Genomic DNA, 20,471 nt, shown 5'->3' on the forward strand with positions numbered 1-20,471 from the left:
AACTCATCTGCCATTACTTCCCGTCTCCGTATTCCGTTCATTTTTAATGCTTCTCTCTGAATGCTCCGTCCCCGCTGGTCATCATGATATCAGCTGTAGTTCGGCGAGATCAGGGTCTGGTAAGGCTGACACTGCGTCACTGCTGACTGGTCTCCACTTACCTGCAGAGAAACGGGTCCAGCCAAGGGATTACCACAGGTATCATTGCCTCTCCTTTCCGAGGCCCAGCATCCCCTGGCAAGCCGTGACAACAGCCCCAAGCCGAGTTACCAGCAGAGACGCTTATCTCCCAATCGGCAAATACCTGCGGTCGGCATACTTCCCTGTCTGTTGCGCCACGCATCAGCTGGTCTTGATAGGCGGCAACCAGTGATTAGCCGCGTCGATCCCGCTGCGGGGGAGACACCGCCTCCAGCCTGTGCTGCAACGCTGCTCTCACCTTCCTAAGATACTAGGCACCTGCATCGCCTGAAGACTGGCCTTGACTCTCTGATAGCTGCACTCTGTTTATTACGTCGATGACGTGCTGAAAACGCCCCTTTACCAGCTTGGTGGCGCCCAGCTTTCCCCGCTTTACACGAAGCGACTGGCATTCCTAGCGCGGGTCGCACCTCGATTTCCCTGACTACACCGCAAACCCCGATCCACTTCGAACTCGGACGACCAATTTCATCGCAGCTCTCATCGACTATGGATGCTGCTGCGGCTCCTCTTTTAGTGGCAGCGAGAGCAACCTCGATTCTCGTTGCTGCCGCTTCCCAGTCGTCGCATTCCGATCCAACGCGATCGCCTTCGAACGACCACATGCTATACTACCATGGCGCAACACCCGCGAGCTCGGGAGGCTCGGATGGCAACGATAATGGAGAGTGTAAACTCCTCGGTCCATTTTCGCTTCTGGTTCAACTAGCTCTTGGAGCACTAGCGCTCTTATCACTCGTGTATAAGCGATGGCGAGAGCGGCCACAGCGGCCGCTGAAGGTGTGGGCATTTGATGTCTCGAAGCAGGTCTTTGGCTCAGCCATGCTGCATCTTCTCAATCTTGTCATGTCCATGTTCTCGGCTGGTCAGCTTGAAATCAGGCCGCAGTACAAGCCCAACCCTTGCTCCTTTTACTTGCTGAATCTGGGAATCGACGTGAGTTTTATATCGCCCCCGTCTCGTCTACTAAATGAGACCGCTAACCAAACATTTAGACTACTCTCGGTATCCCGATTCTTATCCTCGTCCTACGGTTCCTCAACTTCCTCGCCGCATATACCCCTCTCGCCAACCCTCCGGAATCAATCGAGTCCGGAAACTATGGCCAGCCACCACGGGCATTTTGGTGGTTTAAGCAATCTATCATCTACTTCGTCGGACTTATCAGCATGAAAATTTGCGTCTTCTTCCTGATTCAGCTGCTGCCCTTCATCGTGAAGCTTGGTGACTGGGCTCTACAATGGACGGAAGGAAACACCGCCATCCAGATTGCCTTCGTCATGCTTCTCTTCCCGGTAATCATGAATGCCATTCAGTACTACATCATCGACATTTTCATCAAGAAGCCTCTTTCCTACAATAATTACACATCAGATGATACCACCGATGACTCGACGACCGATAGCGAGCGACGTGAGGCCCTTCTTGACGGCATTGACGAGAACTATTCCGACACGGACGTTGAGGATACCCCATCAAGGAAGTCATCTATTGCAAAGTCACAGCCGAGGGACACAACAATATCTGTCCAGGAGTCCGAGGGCCATCTCTTGGAGGAGGATCAATCTCCAGTTCCACCATATGAGCCTCCCAGCTCGGGCAGTAGTCACAAGGATCATGGAAATGACTCGGATGCTACCCCGCGACCTCAACACTGATGGATAAGACTGACGGCATTCGGAACTTGGCTTTATTAGTATCGAGATCACTGTTACGAACATAAATGTGTAACGATTTGTTATTGGTTTTATGTTTTGGAGACTGTATTAAGTACAGCGCTTGCTGTTCCTCAAAATTAGAGTGTTTGGGATCACCTATGTGTCCCACATCACGATAACTCTCCATGTGATACATAAACCCCTCTATATTGTATGTGTCTCCTCGTTGGAAGATATATATTTGATTAGCATCATTCTTAAATTTCATGTACAATAGCATCTTGCGCAGAGATGATATTTCAAGCGCGCTGAAACCTACAAATTCACGAGATCTACCCAAGGACCCAAAGTAATTACATACAAGCAGACACGATGCCATTTTCAGCTTGTTTAATGTATAATCCAGAAGAGATGCGAAAGATCATGTGACAAGTTATGACAGCACCCACTTCATGCCTCAGGCATTAACACATTTTATCTACACCGCCCACCTCACCGCCCAAATCTGCCCGCGCTGCAAAAAATCAAAGCGAAAAATATTCTGATCCCGCAAAGGCAAGCTCCCGACGCCGAATTAGCGGAGGAAATAATTCTGCGACGGGATCTCCCAATTGGCCAACGGTTCGACAAAAGAAGGGATCGCCACAATGCCCAAGCCCGGCTTGAAAACAAAGGCCAAGCGGATGACCACTCGGTCTCCGCTCGAGAATCCGCCAATGCATTCCCGTCCCGCAGACGAGGATATCGATATGGACGACGAGACCTCTAGTGACGAGGAGGATGTCCCGGAGAAGGATGAGGCCGAGAGAAAGCTCGAGAGCATGCTTTTTGGTGACGATGAGGGGTTCATGGGTGCTGTTAAGCGCCAGCAAGAGCGTGCTGATGCTATGCAACTTACTCTGCACACTGATAGCGAAAGCGAAGGTGCTGATGAGGGGGATGAGGCTGCGAGTGATGATGAGGGTGATTTGGATAATATGGCTGATTCGGATGTATGTGAAATGGACTTTCTGAGCTGCAATCGCAGCTGTATTCTCTGTTCTTGTTGACGCAATTGCTAACTGCGGGATTATAGCTCTTCTTCCTTGACTCGGGCAGTGGTCCTGTTTCTACCGATATTGTCCCGTCACCAGAGACGCCTTCCGACGAAGATGATGAGGAGGACTCCGCCCCTGCAGTGTGGTACGATAGCGACGACGAACGACTCGCCGTCTCCCTCGCCAGCAAAGCGAAGCTGCGCAAGTTGCGCACGACCGAGTCCGAAGATGTGATCAGTGGCAAGGAATACATTCGACGACTGCGCACACAGTTCCAGCACATGCACCCTACTCCTGAATGGGCCAACCCGGAGCTTGCGGCTAAACGTCGCAAGATGGATTCGGACGATTCGGATGCTGAGAGTGGAGACGAAATGGAGTCTGATGAGGATGAGCAATTGTCCATGCAGCCTCTCGCCAAGCTGCTTCAAAATGCTTCAGATCTTACTCGTATCGATGATAATACCCGATCAGGCGGCAAGCGCAAGTTACGCCAGGAAGTCTTGGATATTCAACGTTTGAAGGATGTCGGCAAAACGCAACCGGTAAGTTCTCACCTCAGACTGCATCTATATGAAAAACGAGAAAAGTCTCTAATGTTCATACTATCTCCAGTCCTCCGTCGACTCCCTCACTTTCCACCCCCACTATCCCCTCCTCCTCTCCTCAGGCCCAGCATCAACCCTCTTCCTCCACCACATCTCCCCTTCAGCAGCAAGCGCAAACCCCCTCCTAACCTCCTTGCACATACGCCGCACCCCCCTGCACACATCATCCTTCGCCCCACCAAGCGGCAACAAAATCTTCGCCTCAGGCCGACGCCGCTACTTCCACATCTGGGACCTGGATTCCGGCAAAGTGGACAAGGTGAACAGCGCCTCCAACGAGCAGAAATCCATGGAAGACTTCAAGATTTCCCCCTGCGGCCGATACATCGGCTTCATTGGTAGCTCCCGCAAAGGTGGCGGTCTTATCAACGTCCTGGACTCTGGCACCGCGCAATGGATCGCACAGGTGCGTGTCGACGGGCGCGGCGGTGTCGCTGATTTCGCTTGGTGGTCTGACGGTGAGGGAATGACTGTCGCTTCTAAGAATGGTGAGGTGTCGGAGTGGGATGGCAAGGCTCGGAGGGTAATTGCTCGCTGGCTTGATGCTGGTGCTGTTGGCACGACAGTTCTCAGTCTTGGTGGCAGGTCCGGCCGCACGCAGCTTGGTGGTGATCGTTGGGTTGCCATTGGTTCGTCCAGTGGTGTTGTCAACGTTTATGATCGTCGTGATTGGGCTGCTGCGTATGCCAATGCCTCTACTTCCAAGTTCAAGGATGCAGCGCATTCGGGTATCCCTCGCAACCCGGAACCTGTTCGGGCTTTGGATCAACTTACTACTCCCATCAGCCATCTTGTTTTTGCTCCAGATGGCCAGATGCTGGTTATGGCTAGTCGGTGGAAGCGTGATGCTTTGCGACTTGGTATGTCCCCCCACCCACAGTTTTATTTCTCACAGAATCTTCCTAACATGTCTACTTAGTCCACCTCCCCACCTGCACCGTCTACAGAAACTGGCCCACATCCAACACACCTCTGGGCCGGATTTCCTCCGTGGCCATCTCGCCGAACTCGGAGCAATTGGCCGTCGGCAATGAGCAGGGTCGTGTGCGACTCTGGGAGATCCGTGGGTAGATTAATCTCTGCGTTTCTCGCCATGACGAATTTGTCCTGCGTTGCAAGTGCAATTTAGAGGAATTTTTGCATCATTGTATAGTTAGGCGTATTTAGGCATATATACTTGTTTGGCAGACCGCCGCAATGAATGTACTTTATTCAACATTCAAACCTACTCGTCCATGTGAATTGGTAGACTGGTAGACATCGGATAGAAGTGCCATACCTTACAATCCCATCTCAAGGTGGTTCGTAAACGTCTAAAGATTGTATGAGATTTATGCCACCTGCTACCTCTTTTTTTTGGAGAATTTGTGTTCTAGAAAAAAAGCAAATCACGCCGTTCAGAAGAAATGACCAGTAATAGTAGTATTCAGCGCCAGAAAAGAAAAATCCAAAAAGCCACACCAGAAACACCAAAGCATCTCATCGCATCAGAAGCCGAAACCGTGTCCGTCCGTCATGGAAGGACCTAGGGGGTTGGAGGTTGAGAAGTAGGGAACGCAAAAGCAATAGGAAGGAACGCGACGAGCGGGGCAAGTCTATCCTGTCCTCCTGGAAATGCAGGAACATCATGGGTATAAGTCAAAACAAAGTGGTATATGTGAGAGATTGGATCTTGAACTCCCGGCGTAATGCATCAGAGTCTTCGAAATGGTGGAGTGGGAGTGGGTAGATTCGGTAATGAGATTGGGGTATATCGTGGTATCAGAGGGTATCGTAAGGTAGAATGTTGGTCGTTGGGAAAAGTACGTAAGTCGTAGGTCATGGGATCGTGTGGTATTCATTGAGAGTGTGTGACCCGTGCAGTATCGAGAGTCGAGTCACTCTCCCGGACCAGAAGAAGTCCATCGGGGAATCCGTAGATCCTCTCCAATCCAGTCCTTGATCACGCAGGCGGCCCGGTCCGGTCCCTGGCAGACTTTGCGGCGGTTGAGATGCTTGAAGCGGGGGCCAAGCGGCCCATTCACATAGTGATACTGTCCAGCGAAGCGATACTGCCGTGAATCACCGAGTGGGTAAAACTTGTCGCCCCAGTGGCCGCGAAAGAAGAACCATTCCGTCGGAGACTTGGGATTGACGGTTGAGGCGCGGAGAGTATCGTTGCCGAAGTCGTAGGTGTAGGCTTGCTTATTCTGTAAGGGGTCCCAGAGCGGACCCCGATCTGTCACGTCATGCAGGAGGCCCCAGGGAAGAATGTATTCATGCACCCCGGCCGTGGCATACATGGCATGACTTCCCTCGGCGGAGTAGATGACGGGCTGGGAAGGCCTGTGTTAAAACGAATCTAGAGTGTGGGTCTAGTGACGGGGCTAGCTTACTCGTTGTCCGATTTTCTCAACCGCCTCATAGCGATACGCTTCGCCGCCAGTGTGAGCGCTGAAAAAGAGGGCCTTTGGTTGACCTTTGTGGAAGCGCATCAGACAGTGCTCCCAGTCGCCAACGTGGTTACCGAACCGGACATTGACGACGGTATTGCCGAGATTGAAGCTGTAGAAGAAGAACCAGAAAGCATCGACCACTCCGTTCCCCTTGTCCATCACGACCAGGATGGCGGGTGCATCGCTCCGGCCACCCGGGCTTTTACCTGAGGTCTGCAGCAGAGACACCTGGATCGGATGGCCACCAAAGCGCTTGCGCAATTCGGTTCTGAGTATGCGATTCGTACGTGACGTCCAGCTGAACGCTTTATCACCGCCTTGATTGCCAAAGCGACGCAAATCATCCCATTTCGCGCGGTCCTCGGCCGTATCGCCAGGGATCGGACCATCCACTCGACCATCCCAATCCGCCCACGCCTCCTCCTTCACCAGTTTCTTATCGGATTGGGGAATATTCCGCTCTCCCTCCAACCACGGTGGCCGCGATTGGGGGTCATCGTTGCTGGTCAGAAAGACGGGACGACCCCATTGGTACTGATTGAGCTGGTCCAGATTGCTCAGGTTCATATGGTCCCATTGGGCTTTGATTGGCGCGTAATTGAGCTCGGGCGTGGTATGATAGAGATGCTCTGCTATATCGCCGGGCCAGAATTGTTCGCCGGAATAAAGATGGACGAGTGGGGCATAGTCGAAGACATAGTCGGGGATCTCCCGCCGAGCCCGCTCTTCAGCATCCCACGAATGATTCGACCCGCCGCTAAACCAGTAGGACTTCCAGGGCTGAGGGTCGGACTCAGGATCATCAGGGCTCTTAGGATCGGTCCATTTGGCGGGATTGCGACGGCCGAAGGTGTCGTGGGCCGTTTGGAAATGCGCCGCGCCGCAGATGCCCAGCCAGCGGCAGCTCTTGCGATCGAACCACGAGCGGGAGCTGGCGATCCAGGACCGCTCGTCCTTGTCTTCTTCGTACCAGACGAACGCGCGGGGGTGGGTAAGGCGGATGAGACTGTTGATGGTCACGTAGGCGATCAGGGTCGACAAGGCAACGATGGTGGCCTTCGCCTTTCGACCCATCTGCTGGCGCGAATCGGCAGGGACTGCCAGTGTCGACCCGCGGCCTAGTTGTTGGTCATGGACTGGAGTTAGATGGCAGCACTAGCAGGGAGATGGAGAAAAAGTCGACGGGGCCAGGTGAAGAGGGTCAATGTGTGCAGGCAGCAGCGAGGCTGTAGGGCGGCATGCCGTGGGGGTCGGCGCTGGGTATAGTTGGATGGGTGGAGATGAAACGAGAGTCAAAAGCAACAATGAGAAATTGGCCAGCGCTGGAGGGGGAAGGGGGGAAATGGCCTATAAAGGCGGCATTAGCGGCACTGATTTTAGCAATCGTGAGGAAAAAGAGAAAAGAAGCGTGGACTAGTCCGAGTCAGTCGAAAAGGCAAAATGGACGGATCTCGACCAAGTCAGCGTGGGCGTCCGGGAACGTGCGGAAATGCAGATTGCTCAGCCGGAGTGCGATCGCCACGCAGATAGCAGACTAAGGCTGAGGATGCAGCGGAAGGGTCGGATACTTACGAACACATGATGGTGCTGACTTTTGACGGGCTCTGGGGCGTAAGGCTGAGACCGATCAATGAGGGGGAGAATCCAAGCACGCAATAAGCCCACACAGGGTCTACAATTCTACAGTACAGTAGTACATACAGAACTTCTGCATACATGGGCAAGACACGGGAGGGTTGTCTCAACTCGGAAATTCTCCTTGGCTGTATTGCCCTGATAATTCCCTATCATCTCTGGGTCAGGGCATCCCTCGATCACTCTTTCGCCTCATCAACAAACAAACTTTCCAGGGTTTTAAGGGATCATTTGCCACTTCATCGCATTCCGTTCACCGCCGGGCTGACTCATCCATCTTATCGGCGCCAAGCCTGTCGCCGGTGGACCCAAACTGAATGCGAATGCACTACACTTTCGCCCTTGTCAGCTGCAAGTGCAATTGAGATCAGACGCGATGGCCACGGCGGCGGCTATAGATGACTCAGACGACGAGTGGGAGTATGAATATGACCCCACCGAAACAGAGGTGAGAACCTGCCTAGCCTATGATTTCCCTCACCTACACGAGACGCAACTAACCACCTCCAGTCGTTCTATCTAAACCTCGACCTCACCTCCTACCACGGTCCCGTCCGCCCTCCACGCCAGCGCCAGGGTGCGCAGGACAAAGATCAGGCTCCCCAAAACGATGCAGGCGACGACCCCGACCTGGACGCCTTCACCCCGCTCGAAAGCGCAGAAACCAACTCTGTCGGCCGCGAGCGAATCCAAATACTCGGCCTCCACACGTGCAACCCGATCGTATCCTACCTCAACCAGATGTTCAGTTGCTCTTGGGCCGATCAGATCGGCACCGAACTCCTCTTCTCCCACCCAGACACCGACCCTGACAAGGACCCTGCCTGTCCCACGCCCCTCGTCCAGGGCCCGGCATTCGAGCTCCTCGCCGCCAACAGCGTTAAGCTGCTCGGCCGCAAAACGCGCATCACAGCTTCGGGGGCTCCCGGATTCGTTCACGATGGATCCGTGCCTTCGTCAATGCAGACTACAGGCCCCTCCAGTGTGCCCGGTCGTCCGACGAACCTGTCGAATCAGGCGCAGTTTATTCGCAAGTTGCAGGAGCTGAAGCAAGCTAAGGGGGAGACGGATACGGTCAGGACGACGTTCAGTCACCAGCGCAATGTGAATGTTGCTCGGCGGCTGGCGGCGTGGGCGCGGACAGAGGCACAGGTTGCTGAAATTCGTCGGCTTAATGAGCTGGCGGCGCACGGTAACCCGGATGCTCTGGCGCAGTTGGAGGAACTTTTCCGCGCATATTGCGATGAGGACCCGTCAGAACAGATGTATTCGTGATCTGTCTTGAACTGGCCGTTGAAGTGGGACATGACGGTCGAACTTTTGGATCCGGCTATGTCGATCATGGGGATGCTTCTGTTTCTACGGAAGCATAGTTTGGACCTGGAGGCTGTTGATTGACTACAATTAGCTGTATATCCGGCCCCCGGGCTCTCCCCGTTGCCGTATATCCACGGATATTCGGCTTCTTATGATTTCATTGCCTTCGAGTCACGTGCCTTTGTGCCGAGGACCATGTCCGTACCCTAGGGTATACCATTCGAATCGCTGGACCCTGCATAACGCATATAACACATCGCATATTATGCAAGAAATCCACGATTTGACTCGTTATGCCCCAGCCTGACCAGAGGTCCTCCGGTAAGACCGGTTAACCCAGGCCCATCGGCACAGCATGAGCGTCGGAAACACGGAGTCCGCCCCACCGCGACTCGGACAAAGACTTGTCCAGTCATTTGACCGATCACATCGCACATGCGAAGACCTGAACTTGGGCCAAGATTTGAATTTTAAGTTAAAAATTCATCGTTCTGGCGTGTTGGTAACGTCACAGCTCCAGGAAGCCCTCCCACTCCGCCCCCAAAAAACAAGCTGGAATGACCATCGCTGCCGCACCCATCAGGGATGGACTCGAGTTGACTCAAAAGACGGCCTGCGCATCCAACCAATGTGCAACCGATATCCAACAACCCGTGTGTTCTTCCCGCTTCTAGCTACTCAACCAAGACGCTTGTGCAACCCTATCTTCCCCGGGTTGTGACGTCGATGTGGTCGACGGGTAGGCACATGCGGTCGATCTAGCCCTTCTTTTGTCCCAGTAGACCGGTTAGGAAGGGGTCAAACACTGCTTCTGTCCTGCTGCATTGCCACTGCCACTGCATGTGTTGGGAGTGGTGTACCGTGTACATGGAGTTGATGTAATTTTTTTGCACATCAAGCACGCGATCAACTTGACCTTGCGTCGGGGAGAGGATAGGGTAGTACTTTTGTCACTAGCCTCATATACTCTACTACTCAATTCAACAATCATGCCACCATTCTACACCTTCAGTAATCACCAACTCCTTGAAGAAGGGTATACGAATGTATTTGAAATAATACCATTGATAGTGATAGTTAATAATAAAGATAGTGAAAAAAAATTATCAAGAATTCCCTAAACACCTAAACCCCAGACTTTTTATGTACCCAAATCCACCGGTCGCATCCCGTAAATCCCGCTATGAGTTGAGTCCCGAACAGAAAGCAAAAGAAAGAAAGGGCGATCAGGCTGGAATTATGCCCAGAAAAGAAAGTAGAAACCACGCCATGCTCGCTAGAACGGATTCGAATCATCGTGCCTTGCTGTGTTGCTTGCATGCACGTATTATGGTAGTCGATGTTAAAGTTGACGGTGATAAAAGAATGAAGGTATTAGAGAGTGGAGGGCCGAGTGTGATAGAAGTGAATTACTCCAGACACAGACCCGAAATCTTCTCGTGCTTGGATGTCATCGTCTTGCCATTGCTGTAGCTGTCGATGGCAAAGGAGACGGGCGAGGGAGGCGGGGCGGGCGGCATGGTCTCGAAGAGCTTGGCTGGCTTGGGGTGCGAGGTGTACGAGCCCATGATAGCGCGGGAGATGTCCTGTTCGAAGTTTCCAAGGGACTTGCCCGTGTTCGGGGGGAGGCTGGGCTTGGTGTTGGTGATAGCAGCCATTTTAATTGTTGAGGGTTTGAGTTGGGAGGTGTGCTGTGTGGTTTGAGAGGATGATTGTAGAGTTGTTTGTTGGGGAGTTGAGAAGTGCAGCTGAGCTGGTTTTGTATGACAGGCTTGGGAAAAAAGACCTCGGCACGGCGTTCAAGTGAATGTAGATCGGATCGATCTCGCGGCTGTAACTAGCAAGCTCGGAGCTGTTGGCGATTTTGACGTTAGCTTGGGTCTGGAGTGAATGCTTGCGATCTTCCGAAAGTGCCCGAGGCACTGCTTCGGCGGATCGGAGCTCAGCTGGATGATGTAACGGGGATGGGTGCTTCCGGGGTCGAGACTCACATGGAGAAGGGTGCGAGTCTTTCCGATGGGCAATAGTGTTACGAAAATGAGTTGCAGATGATCTGGTGGAATATTCTTGGTGTGTGTGTTTGGTGTGTACCCTTAGGTAGACCGCCCTTAAGTAGTATGGGGGTAGTATGGGGTGAAGAAAGTGAATTGAAGTAAACGATTAAGGGGCGCGAGGAGCTCGTAGATATACTGGTTCTGTAATAATCGGAAAATACCCTAGTTCTCCTAGTATTGGCACTGGTACCTCCTCAGGGCGGTACATACCTGGGGAAGGACGGCGAGTACCCAGTACTCTGACCGATTACAGGGGCACGCCGGTGCTGGGCATTCCGGAAGTGCGGGTGGACTCCCGGGACGCGTCAAGGTTGTGTGGGGAAAGCTGGATCAGCACTTCTCCGTACTTCCAGACCCTCGCCAGCGTCGTACTACTGCCCGGCTGGTCGCACTCACTACTGGCCCGGGAGTCCGTTCTGCTTCCGCGCAGTACGGCTATTGGATCCGCCCATTTTTGGTCGCCCCGTTTTGGGTAAACTTCCTTCTAGAGCCCTTCGATGATCCCGGAGAAATCAGAACCAAGGTTCTGCGGCGATCAGGAGTTACCTTTACTGAGTATACTACTATACTAGTATGTAGAGTAGGATCCTCTTGGATACCGCCCCATCACATTAGGTAGGTGGTTACGGCCCGACGACCAGACTGTCGGGCAACGTTGCCGGAGATTCTCCGGTGCCCTCTACTACCCCTTAGCTTAGGCCTATACCGGCTTCCCCTAGTATAGTACAAACTGTATAGACGATACTGAAAGGGGGGCATGGGCACAAATCCTCACTCGATACAACTCATAGTGGACCACGCCAGGGGCGAAACCCACCACCGCCTAATTATTGCATTGGCCCGGGGTAACTGGGGATGGGGGAATGGCGGTGGCTGTCCGATTCATGTTTTAGCCGTGGCTTCGTCGATCAACACTCCATCTTCCTCCTTCCATCCAATATATTCACGGGGGATCTTCGTTTTGCCCGAACGAGCAAGTCCACCGTTTCTTCCCTTTCTTTGTGCCTGTCACAACGGTCTCATTCGCCAGCGATCCCCGTCCCTGCCAAGCGAAAGGGGTATCACATAGTCTGCCTGCACTCCCCTTCCTTGGGGTATTTTCTGGTCCTGCCTGGTTCGAGACGCTGACTCCGGTGCATTGGGTCTGGGGATGAAGGGATAACATGCCTCCCCCATACCAGCCCTCCGGATTTCCTGGCTCTCGGGTCTCCGTCAAATTTTCCTCCCCGAAACGTCCCCTCGATCATTCAGGTTTCTATTTCGGTCTGTGGAGGGCGGGATCTGCTCGATCGCCATCTGACGGGTCTGGATCTGTCGGTCTTGCTCTCGGTTTGGGCTTGACATTCCTAGACTGTACACCGTACATCATACACCATACAATGATACCTGCCGCTGCCAGGGAGATCTACGGCGTAGGCGTACCCCGGGAAATGATCTACTCTGCACAAATAACAGAAATCCAAATCACTCCGCCTCCACGCAAGAAATAAACGAGGTGACCTGTTCTGCAGAACAACTCATCTGCAGCCAGATCCGGTCTGGTCAGGTACAACGCACCCGTGAACTGTGCGCGCGGTTGCCACGGTGGTCTCGGCTCGTTGAGATAGCGATGTAGCGAGTACCTGAGGAGTGTCTGGGCCAGGTACTCACTGGCAACAGTACCTCCTACGCCACGTCGACTTAACCCCGATCGCATTATTTCCTCGCTTCAGGCGGCGAGATAAGCTCGCCCATCCGTGGCAGTTGATTGCGATGCCGCCCTAGATACCGTTTTCCTGGTCCATCCCTTAGGCACCATGTTTGCTGCTCTGTTTGCCCCCGGCATTCCGGGCTCGATCCTGGTTATGTTGGGCATACAACTCTACTCTGCGACCTAAGCGAGTTTTCTCTTCTGTCTGTGCTCTAGAGGGCTCGCCGCAGGGATATCCGTAGGCTGAGCCATGGCGCCCCTGTGCGGAGGACGCCGTACTATCTGAGATCTGATCGCCGCGAGATAGGGATGGAGGGACGTAGTGTATCTCTTGGCTCGGCTCGACTCCCGTTCGCCATATCTCTCTGCACTACTGCGCGTCGATGACCTTTGGAACATGGCGAGCTCGTGTTTCCTGCCTCATTGTTTATTGTAGGGGTCGAGACTGTCAGCCGAGCACTTTCCCGAAACAGGCCACGTCTCCTCCAGGCTCTCGCATCTTCACGCCTCATGGTAGTCTCCCGTATCACGTTCGAGCACGACACGAGCTGGACCTGTTGGCAACGGGAAATCCGCCGGTCGATGTCGGTCCGCTCCCCGATGCCATCAATGCCAGTGCTAGTGATGCGGCACATCCACGAGATCCACGAGATGCAGGCAGCGTCTGACGTGCGATGAGCGAATCCAATGAGCCATTGTGACAGGGCCACGAGATCTCTGGCAGCCGTGAGTGGCTGACTGGCAGACCAACCCCATCCCCCAACGGAGTGTTCCATCGGGTCGGAATATCCTTTGCTCCAGCATTATCTCATCATCGGCGGTCCACCGCCAGATCGGAAGTGTCTTCCAATCGCAACGTCGCCGAGCAATTTGGGAAGCCTGGGAGGGACCACCGCCATCACGTAAACCGCCCCGCCGACTCCAGACCTTCCAAAGCCAAACCATCCAAACACCGCTGCATCCATCACCACGATGGCGGTGGATGTGCAGAGATTTCAATGAGGGGCCGCTACCCCGCAACACCCCCGACGATCCAGGTACCGTCCGGAGGTCACGCCCCTCCGGTTGGAGGTGGGCACCGGGCCGGGCAAAATTTTTCCTGGGTGTGCTGGGTTTCCTGCTGGTAATAGCCTTGGCTATTACCCCTCGATAACTCTCGTCGGACCCCAGGACTCGTCCCCAGTGGTCCCCAATGGTCCCAGATCACCGCCAATGGCGAAAATCCCCCGGATACATGACCAACGTGGTAGGGCTGGGGCTGGCAAACCCGGATTTTGAGGCATTTATGGGGTGCGCTGGGGTTCTAGATGGGGAGCCTTGACACATCGCATTCCACCGGCTTCGACACGATCACCTCATTGCGCTCGTCGGGGCAGGTGACCAGGCGGTGCTTTGTCCGGGAGTCACGGGATGTCTCTGGTATTTTTAATTGTTCACTGCGTTAGCCGTGGCTCAGTTGCCACTGTTATCAGCGTCGTAGTACTGGCAGTAAAGGGCCCCATTCTGCCAGTGTCTGTTCCACAGACAGCCACGGTAGACCAGTATACAGTGTACAGGGTGTACCTAATCGTGGCTGAGGCACTGAGGCAATTCTTGACTATTTTCGGCCCGCATGACGCAGCGGGATTTTCCTCTCGGTCTTATCCTCGGAAAGAGGGGCGATGTCTGCCAATCAGCGCCCTCCCCATCGCCGGCTCTTAGTCACAGCGAGGAATGAGCGTTGGTGGAGTCGCGCATCAAGGGCTTCGAGACCGACGGCTCGTGGCCTGCGCCTAGCATCGGCCAAGACAGGTTCCAGGGCGCGCGCGTGTATTTAACCACGCCGATTCCCCGGATTTTTCGTCGGTACCACCTGAAAAAGAGTATCTTGAGATCCCATCTGCTCGGGATAGTCCATGGCGCTGGTGAGTTCGCTTCTTGTTCTACAAGTACTTCATTGCAGTACTTGCCCCTCCTTTTGCGGGTCCGCTGCATGATATCATCGCGTCCGCCGGACCGGATTGGCTTGGGCCAGCTTCACCTCTCATCCCTCGTGTGACATTTCAGGCAGCGCTCTGCGATAAGCACTCACTGCGACATTCTTGGAAGCCCGCCTTATCAGCTGGTCCATGTGCATTCCGGATCCTGGTGGATTGACTGCTTGGCACCTTGTACTTCTACCGCAAGCTGGGAGCTCCGTGCTAACCTTGGAGTTTTCTTCCTAGCGTCTTTCTTTACCTCCCTCAATTCCCAACTAGACACATCATGTCGTCCCCTTTGCCCTCCACTCCTCAATCGGAGGTCTCCAATGGCACCTTGCTGCCCACCCGCCCCGCGCCGAAGCTGTTCAGCAGCCAGGACGGGAGCTCCGGCACCGGCACCCCCATTGGCTTCCAGCGCTATCCTCACAACAAGCACCTCGATCATGTCGTGGGGCCCAGCTCGCGGCAACCCTCGCCGCAGCCCACCCACCTGGGCATTCCGGGCACCCCGTCCCCGCACCGGGTCCTCTCTGAGGAGGACCCCGGCTACATTGCGGCCACTTTTGAGGGCAAGAAGAAGCAAATGGAGCAGGGTGAGTCCCCAACTGACTCCCATGCCCTATAAAAACAGTGCTGACATTTCTACGCGCAGTGATGGACCAATTGGAAGAGAAGGGCTTCTTCCCCGCCGATTTCATCGAGTCCGAGACCACCTGGTTCTATAACATGCTCGGCATCGACGACACCTACTTCCAGACCGAGTCCGTGGACGCCATCGTCACCCATATTCTCTCGCTCTACGCCGCCAAGGTTGCTGCCTATGCGCGCGATGACAAGCAGCTGGAGATTCGCCTCGATAAGGAGGCCGAGGACCACGCCGTCTACATCGATACCAGCAAGCCCGGTGTCGCCTCTATGGACGGCCCCCGCTACGAGCAGCGTATCGATGAGAAGTACATCAATGCCTCCAAGGGTGCCAACAGCTACCGTGTCGAGACCTTCCGCTCGCCCACCACCCTCCCCGGTGACAATGGCCAGCAACTGCGCTGCTACTTCGTGTACAAGTGTCAGTTCGCCAACCCCAACCCGTCTCCCAACGAGACCAACATCGATATCATCGGTGAGAAGCGCTTCCTGCAGAAGGCCACCCCCAACACCAAGGCCGTCTACCAGGAGATCATCTCCACGGCGGTCAGCCGGACTGGTCCCGTCATCGAGATGTTCGAGATCGAGGGCAGCCGCGAGAAGCGGGTTGTCATTGCCTACCGTCAGGGCTCCGCCATGGGCCTGTTCAGCGCTCTGTCGGATCTGTACCACTACTACCGCCTGACCAGTTCGCGCAAGTACCTCGAGCACTTCTCCAACGGAATCACCGTCATCTCCCTCTACCTGCGCCCCTCAGACTCCCCCGAGATCTCGGCCAAGTACCCGCCCATTGAGGCCGCCATTCACCAGATCATGAAGGAGATCTCCCTGCTGTACTGCATCCCGCAGAACCGTTTCCAGGGCCACTTTGCCACGGGTCGTCTCAGTCTGCAGGAGACTATTTACGCTCACTCCGCATGGGTGTTCGTGCAACAGTTCCTGAACCGTCTGGGCTCGGAATACACTTCTCTGTCTGCCCTGTTGGACTCCAACAACAGCGTGCACGCGGAGCTGCTGTCGAAGATCAAGAAGCGTCTTCGTACTGAAACCTTCACGGCCGACTACATCTTTGAGATCATCAACCGCTACCCCGAGCTCATCCACAAGCTCTACCTGGACTTCGCCAACACCCACTACGTCCAGACCCAAGGTCCCACCGGCGATGACTTCCTGCCCACTCTCTCCTACCTGCGTCTCCAGGTCGACGAGGTTCTTGACAGCAACAAGCTGAAGCAGCTGATTCGCAGCTCAGCAGCCAACGAGCACGACGAGATGGTCATGACCTCCTTCCGCGTCTTCAACGCTTCTATCCTCAAGACCAACTTCTTCACCCCGACCAAGGTCGCTCTGAGCTTCCGCTTGAAGCCGGACTTCTTGCCGGAGCACGAATACCCGCAGCCTCTGTACGGTATGTTCTTGGTCATCGCCTCGGAATTCCGCGGTTTCCACCTGCGTTTCCGCGACATTGCCCGTGGTGGTATCCGTATCGTCAAGAGTCGCAACAAGGAGGCCTACAGCATCAACTCCCGCTCGCTCTTCGACGAAAACTACAACCTGGCCAATACCCAGCAGCGCAAGAACAAGGATATCCCTGAAGGCGGTGCCAAGGGTGTCATTCTTCTCGATGTCGACCACCAGGACAAGGCGCGGGTCGCCTTCGAGAAGTACATCGACAGTATCATGGATCTGCTCCTTCCTCCCGTTAGCCCCGGTATCAAGGACCCCATCGTTGATTTGCACGGCAAGGACGAAATTCTCTTCATGGGCCCTGACGAGAACACCGCTGAGCTGGTCGACTGGGCTACCGAGCACGCTCGTAGCCGTGGCGCCCCCTGGTGGAAGTCCTTCTTCACCGGTAAGAGCCCCAAGCTCGGCGGTATCCCCCACGATACCTACGGTATGACCACCCTCTCGGTCCGCCAGTATGTCCTGGGTATCTACCGCAAGCTCGGCATCGACCCGTCCACCATGCACAAGCTGCAGACCGGTGGTCCGGACGGTGATCTGGGCTCCAACGAGATCCTGCTCGCGAACGAGAAGTACGCCGGTATCGTCGATGGCTCTGGTGTCATCGTCGACCCGCAGGGTCTGAACCACGAGGAGTTGATCCGCCTCGCTAAGAAGCGCGCCATGATCTCCGAGTTCGACCTGACCAAGCTCTCGCCTGAGGGTTACCGTGTTCTCGTTGACGAGAAAAACGTCAAGCTGCCCAGCGGTGAGGTTGTTGCCAACGGAATGATCTTCCGTAACACCTTCCACCTCCGCCACACTGAGAAGTTCGACGTCTTCGTCCCCTGCGGTGGTCGTCCCGAGTCTATCGATCTCTCCACCGTCGGCAAGCTTATCGTCGGCAACAAGTGCATCGTCCCTTACATCGTCGAGGGTGCCAACCTGTTCATCACCCAAGACTCCAAGCTCCGTCTTGAGAAGGCCGGCTGCATTCTCTTCAAGGATGCCTCCGCTAACAAGGGTGGTGTCACCTCTTCCTCCTTGGAAGTCCTGGCCTCTCTCTCCTTCGATGACCAGAGCTTCGTCGCCAACATGTGTGTCGGCGAGGATGGCACCGTGCCTGAGTTCTACAAGGCCTACGTGAAGCAGGTCCAGGAGATCATCAAGGAGAACGCCACTCTCGAGTTTGAGGCTATCTGGCGTGAACACGAGCAGACTGGTGTCCTGCGCAGTGTCCTATCTGACCGCCTCAGTGTCGCGATCACTAAACTTGACGAGGAGCTGCAGCAGACTGAGCTGTGGAACAACCTGGCTCTGAGGAGATCTGTTCTGAGCGACGCTCTACCTCGTCTGCTCCTAGATAAGATTGGTCTGGATACTATTCTGGAGCGGGTATGTTCTTTACTTTTTCCATGCAGCAAAAAATCAGGTAACTAACTTTGATTTCCCTAGGTTCCCGAGAGTTACGTCCGCGCCATCTTCGGCTCTCACCTGGCTAGCCGCTTCGTGTACGAATACGGCAACAACCCCAGCCAATTCTCCTTCTTTGACTTGTACGCTCCCCCTTCCCCTTATTCTGCAGACCCAATTCTAACAATGTCACAGCATGAGCAAGCGCCTGGCCAAGATCCAGTCTTAGAGCAAACTAGACTTCTTGTTCTGTTGTATGATTCCGATATCACATGTTCATCCGTCGACTGTTTTGAGGTCGACTCGATTTGTTTCAATCTTCATATGCCCGTCACGAAAAGGGAATGCCTTAAATGGTAAATGGTATAAATTAATAAGAATCAGATGCTCGTCCCTGTTATTCTCAGGGTTTGATTCTGGTTCGCTTGACGAATGTATGGCTTAGGAAAAGTTTTTGTTTCAATGGCATTGGCTTTCTGGTAGAGCTTTCGATTTGATTTGGTTGGATTGGCGTAGAGATTCGTAGGCATAGGTATCTTGTGTGATGGGACCCGTGCTAATGATGGCTAGGATGATACCCGGATAAGAAAGAAAAGAAAAAGAAATAGAAACATGCCCAGCTCTATCCCGACAGACCCGTCATAAAAATATGAGAAAACTTGCCAGACCAATAGGGAAGGTGAAGTGACTCCCACTCAACCCCGTAAGGACTGGCAGCCAAAGAAGTGAAATCGAGATATGATACATGTGACCAAATGTACGTACCCTCAGAACCCGGGAAATATCGATCAGATTATCGGCTTTAAAAGAATCAATGCGATCCGCGAAAAGGAAAAATGATTTGGCTGTGCGTGGTTAGAGATCTATGCCCGTCGGTAGTCATGCCGAACTGACTCCGCAATGATAAGAACGATGCAAACTGCCTGTGGCCGATCAGCGCTGTTTTAGGACAATATGGTGGATGTACCATGGAACCGATCCAGTGTATGTATATCCAACTCCAAACACCGTAGTACAAAATAATACTACAGAAAGAAAAATAAAAATAAAAAAAAAAAAGGTAAAGCTCACCAGTAGCAGGTCCACTCCTTCTGCAATCTCAACTTCCCACCGCGACATCGTCCCGCTCGCCCGCGTCACCAAATCGAATGCCCGTGCCCGCTTCACGTGGATAATCTTCCGATCCCCCATAATCACCTCTGCAAGTGTACCGCTCTGTTGCACGACCTTCAGTTCGACCTTCGGGTCGACAATGCAGCTTTCGCTCCACCGCCGTTGCGTCGGGTACGGGGCTGCGGACGCAGGGGCCGGTTCGCGCGGCGGTTCAATTGCGTCGAGGAGGTCGCGCAGTGAGTGGGAGTTATTATTGTTGCTGTGTCGGCGCATTCGTCGGACAGATTCGTATGATGGTAGTACCGTATTACGGGACTTTGTGTCGGAATCCGTGGATGACGTCGACGAAAGCGATGTACTGCTCGAGTTCGGGTTGGAGGTCGAATTGTCGCTGGCGCTGCTGTGCGTTTGATGTCCCTCGGCCACGGTGGCGCTGTATGGGGGTGGTGCGTCCCGTTCGCTCGGTGGTGGATGCGGGTATGTGCTCATTGTCGCGCGCCGACGGTGGGCTGGTCTCGTGTATGCGGATGTACTCAGAGATCTCGACGCATTGGCTGCTGCTTCTGCGCTGGCGCTGGCGCTCGAGTTGGGCGTGATACTTGTTAAACCAGCTGATGTGCCGGGTCGAGCTGGATTTGGAGTTGGTCCTGCACCTGAACTTGGCCCCCCGCGTGAGAGAGTCATTCCTTCGCGCGGACCGACGAGCGCGTTGCAGAATCGCACGCTGATCTTCATGCCAATGCCCCAGCGCATCTCGGCGCAGAGGAGTTCATCGCCGACGCCTCCGGCTCGTTTGAGGATCCACTGCCCGCGCCACCAGATGCGGCGGAGCTCGAGGAGTGGTCGACCGGACGAGTCGCGGATTTCGCGTTGTTGCGAGTTGGACCAGAAGCGGCCATGGACGGTGTAGAGGAGGGTGCTGCGGCGGAGACTATCGAGGGGCTCATCTTTGCGGAGCTGGTGGACGCTGAAGTCTCGGCCGGAGTGCGTGTTTTCGCGGGTGACGGTGAGTGTGGTCGGGGTGTGGGTCAGTCGGTCTGGGGCTGCGGCCAGGAGGTGGGAGCGGCGGAGGGCGACGGGGTGGTCGGGGGGTTGGAGTGGTGTTGGTGGCATGGCGGCATTGTTTTGCTGAGAGGTTTTGTGGAATGAGAGATGTTCTGAGAGAATTAGGGGCGACTATCCGAGTGGTATGTCGACGAGGGGGGGCAGTGCGGAGTGCGGGGGCTTGGCGGTCATGGCAACTGGAGAACAAATGGCG

At 54.4% G+C, this 20,471-nt stretch overlaps 7 protein-coding genes across 7 annotated transcripts; 4 read left to right on the forward strand and 3 right to left on the reverse strand.

The window, feature by feature from the left end:
- Positions 1–690: 690 nt before the first annotated feature.
- On the forward strand, positions 691–1,859 carry N7532_003356 (STIMATE family protein; the record flags this gene model as incomplete). The annotated part of the gene is made up of 2 exons (XM_056615850.1): positions 691–1,137; positions 1,197–1,859. 2 exons carry the CDS (start codon positions 691–693, stop codon positions 1,857–1,859), a joined length of 1,110 nt encoding a protein of 369 aa, XP_056476207.1.
- A 647-nt stretch (positions 1,860–2,506) lies between these two features.
- On the forward strand, positions 2,507–4,575 carry N7532_003357 (WD40 repeat domain-containing protein; the record flags this gene model as incomplete). Its single annotated transcript, XM_056615851.1, has 4 exons — positions 2,507–2,851; positions 2,935–3,441; positions 3,512–4,364; positions 4,424–4,575. 4 exons carry the CDS (start codon positions 2,507–2,509, stop codon positions 4,573–4,575), a joined length of 1,857 nt encoding a protein of 618 aa, XP_056476208.1.
- An 806-nt stretch (positions 4,576–5,381) lies between these two features.
- N7532_003358 (uncharacterized protein) lies at positions 5,382–7,013 on the reverse strand (the record flags this gene model as incomplete). Its single annotated transcript, XM_056615852.1, has 2 exons — positions 5,382–5,819; positions 5,880–7,013. 2 exons carry the CDS (start codon positions 7,011–7,013, stop codon positions 5,382–5,384), a joined length of 1,572 nt encoding a protein of 523 aa, XP_056476209.1.
- A 937-nt stretch (positions 7,014–7,950) lies between these two features.
- On the forward strand, positions 7,951–8,849 carry N7532_003359 (TFIIIC subunit 6 family protein; the record flags this gene model as incomplete). Its single annotated transcript, XM_056615853.1, has 2 exons — positions 7,951–8,022; positions 8,085–8,849. The coding sequence occupies 2 exons, from the start codon at positions 7,951–7,953 to the stop codon at positions 8,847–8,849; spliced, it is 837 nt and encodes a 278-aa protein (XP_056476210.1).
- A 1,451-nt stretch (positions 8,850–10,300) lies between these two features.
- Positions 10,301–10,549, reverse strand: N7532_003360 (uncharacterized protein; the record flags this gene model as incomplete). The annotated part of the gene is made up of 1 exon (XM_056615854.1): positions 10,301–10,549. The coding sequence occupies one exon, from the start codon at positions 10,547–10,549 to the stop codon at positions 10,301–10,303; it is 249 nt and encodes an 82-aa protein (XP_056476211.1).
- A 4,330-nt stretch (positions 10,550–14,879) lies between these two features.
- Positions 14,880–18,329, forward strand: N7532_003361 (glutamate dehydrogenase (NAD(+)); the record flags this gene model as incomplete). The annotated part of the gene is made up of 4 exons (XM_056615855.1): positions 14,880–15,189; positions 15,249–18,082; positions 18,143–18,243; positions 18,296–18,329. 4 exons carry the CDS (start codon positions 14,880–14,882, stop codon positions 18,327–18,329), a joined length of 3,279 nt encoding a protein of 1,092 aa, XP_056476212.1.
- A 634-nt stretch (positions 18,330–18,963) lies between these two features.
- On the reverse strand, positions 18,964–20,326 carry N7532_003362 (uncharacterized protein; the record flags this gene model as incomplete). The annotated part of the gene is made up of 2 exons (XM_056615856.1): positions 18,964–19,023; positions 19,172–20,326. 2 exons carry the CDS (start codon positions 20,324–20,326, stop codon positions 18,964–18,966), a joined length of 1,215 nt encoding a protein of 404 aa, XP_056476213.1.
- Between the last annotated feature and the right edge of the window lie 145 nt (positions 20,327–20,471).

This window comes from Penicillium argentinense (assembly GCF_028826775.1).
Source record: "Penicillium argentinense strain IBT 30761 chromosome Unknown utg000004l_segment0_segment0, whole genome shotgun sequence".
Taxonomy (NCBI): domain Eukaryota; kingdom Fungi; phylum Ascomycota; class Eurotiomycetes; order Eurotiales; family Aspergillaceae; genus Penicillium; species Penicillium argentinense.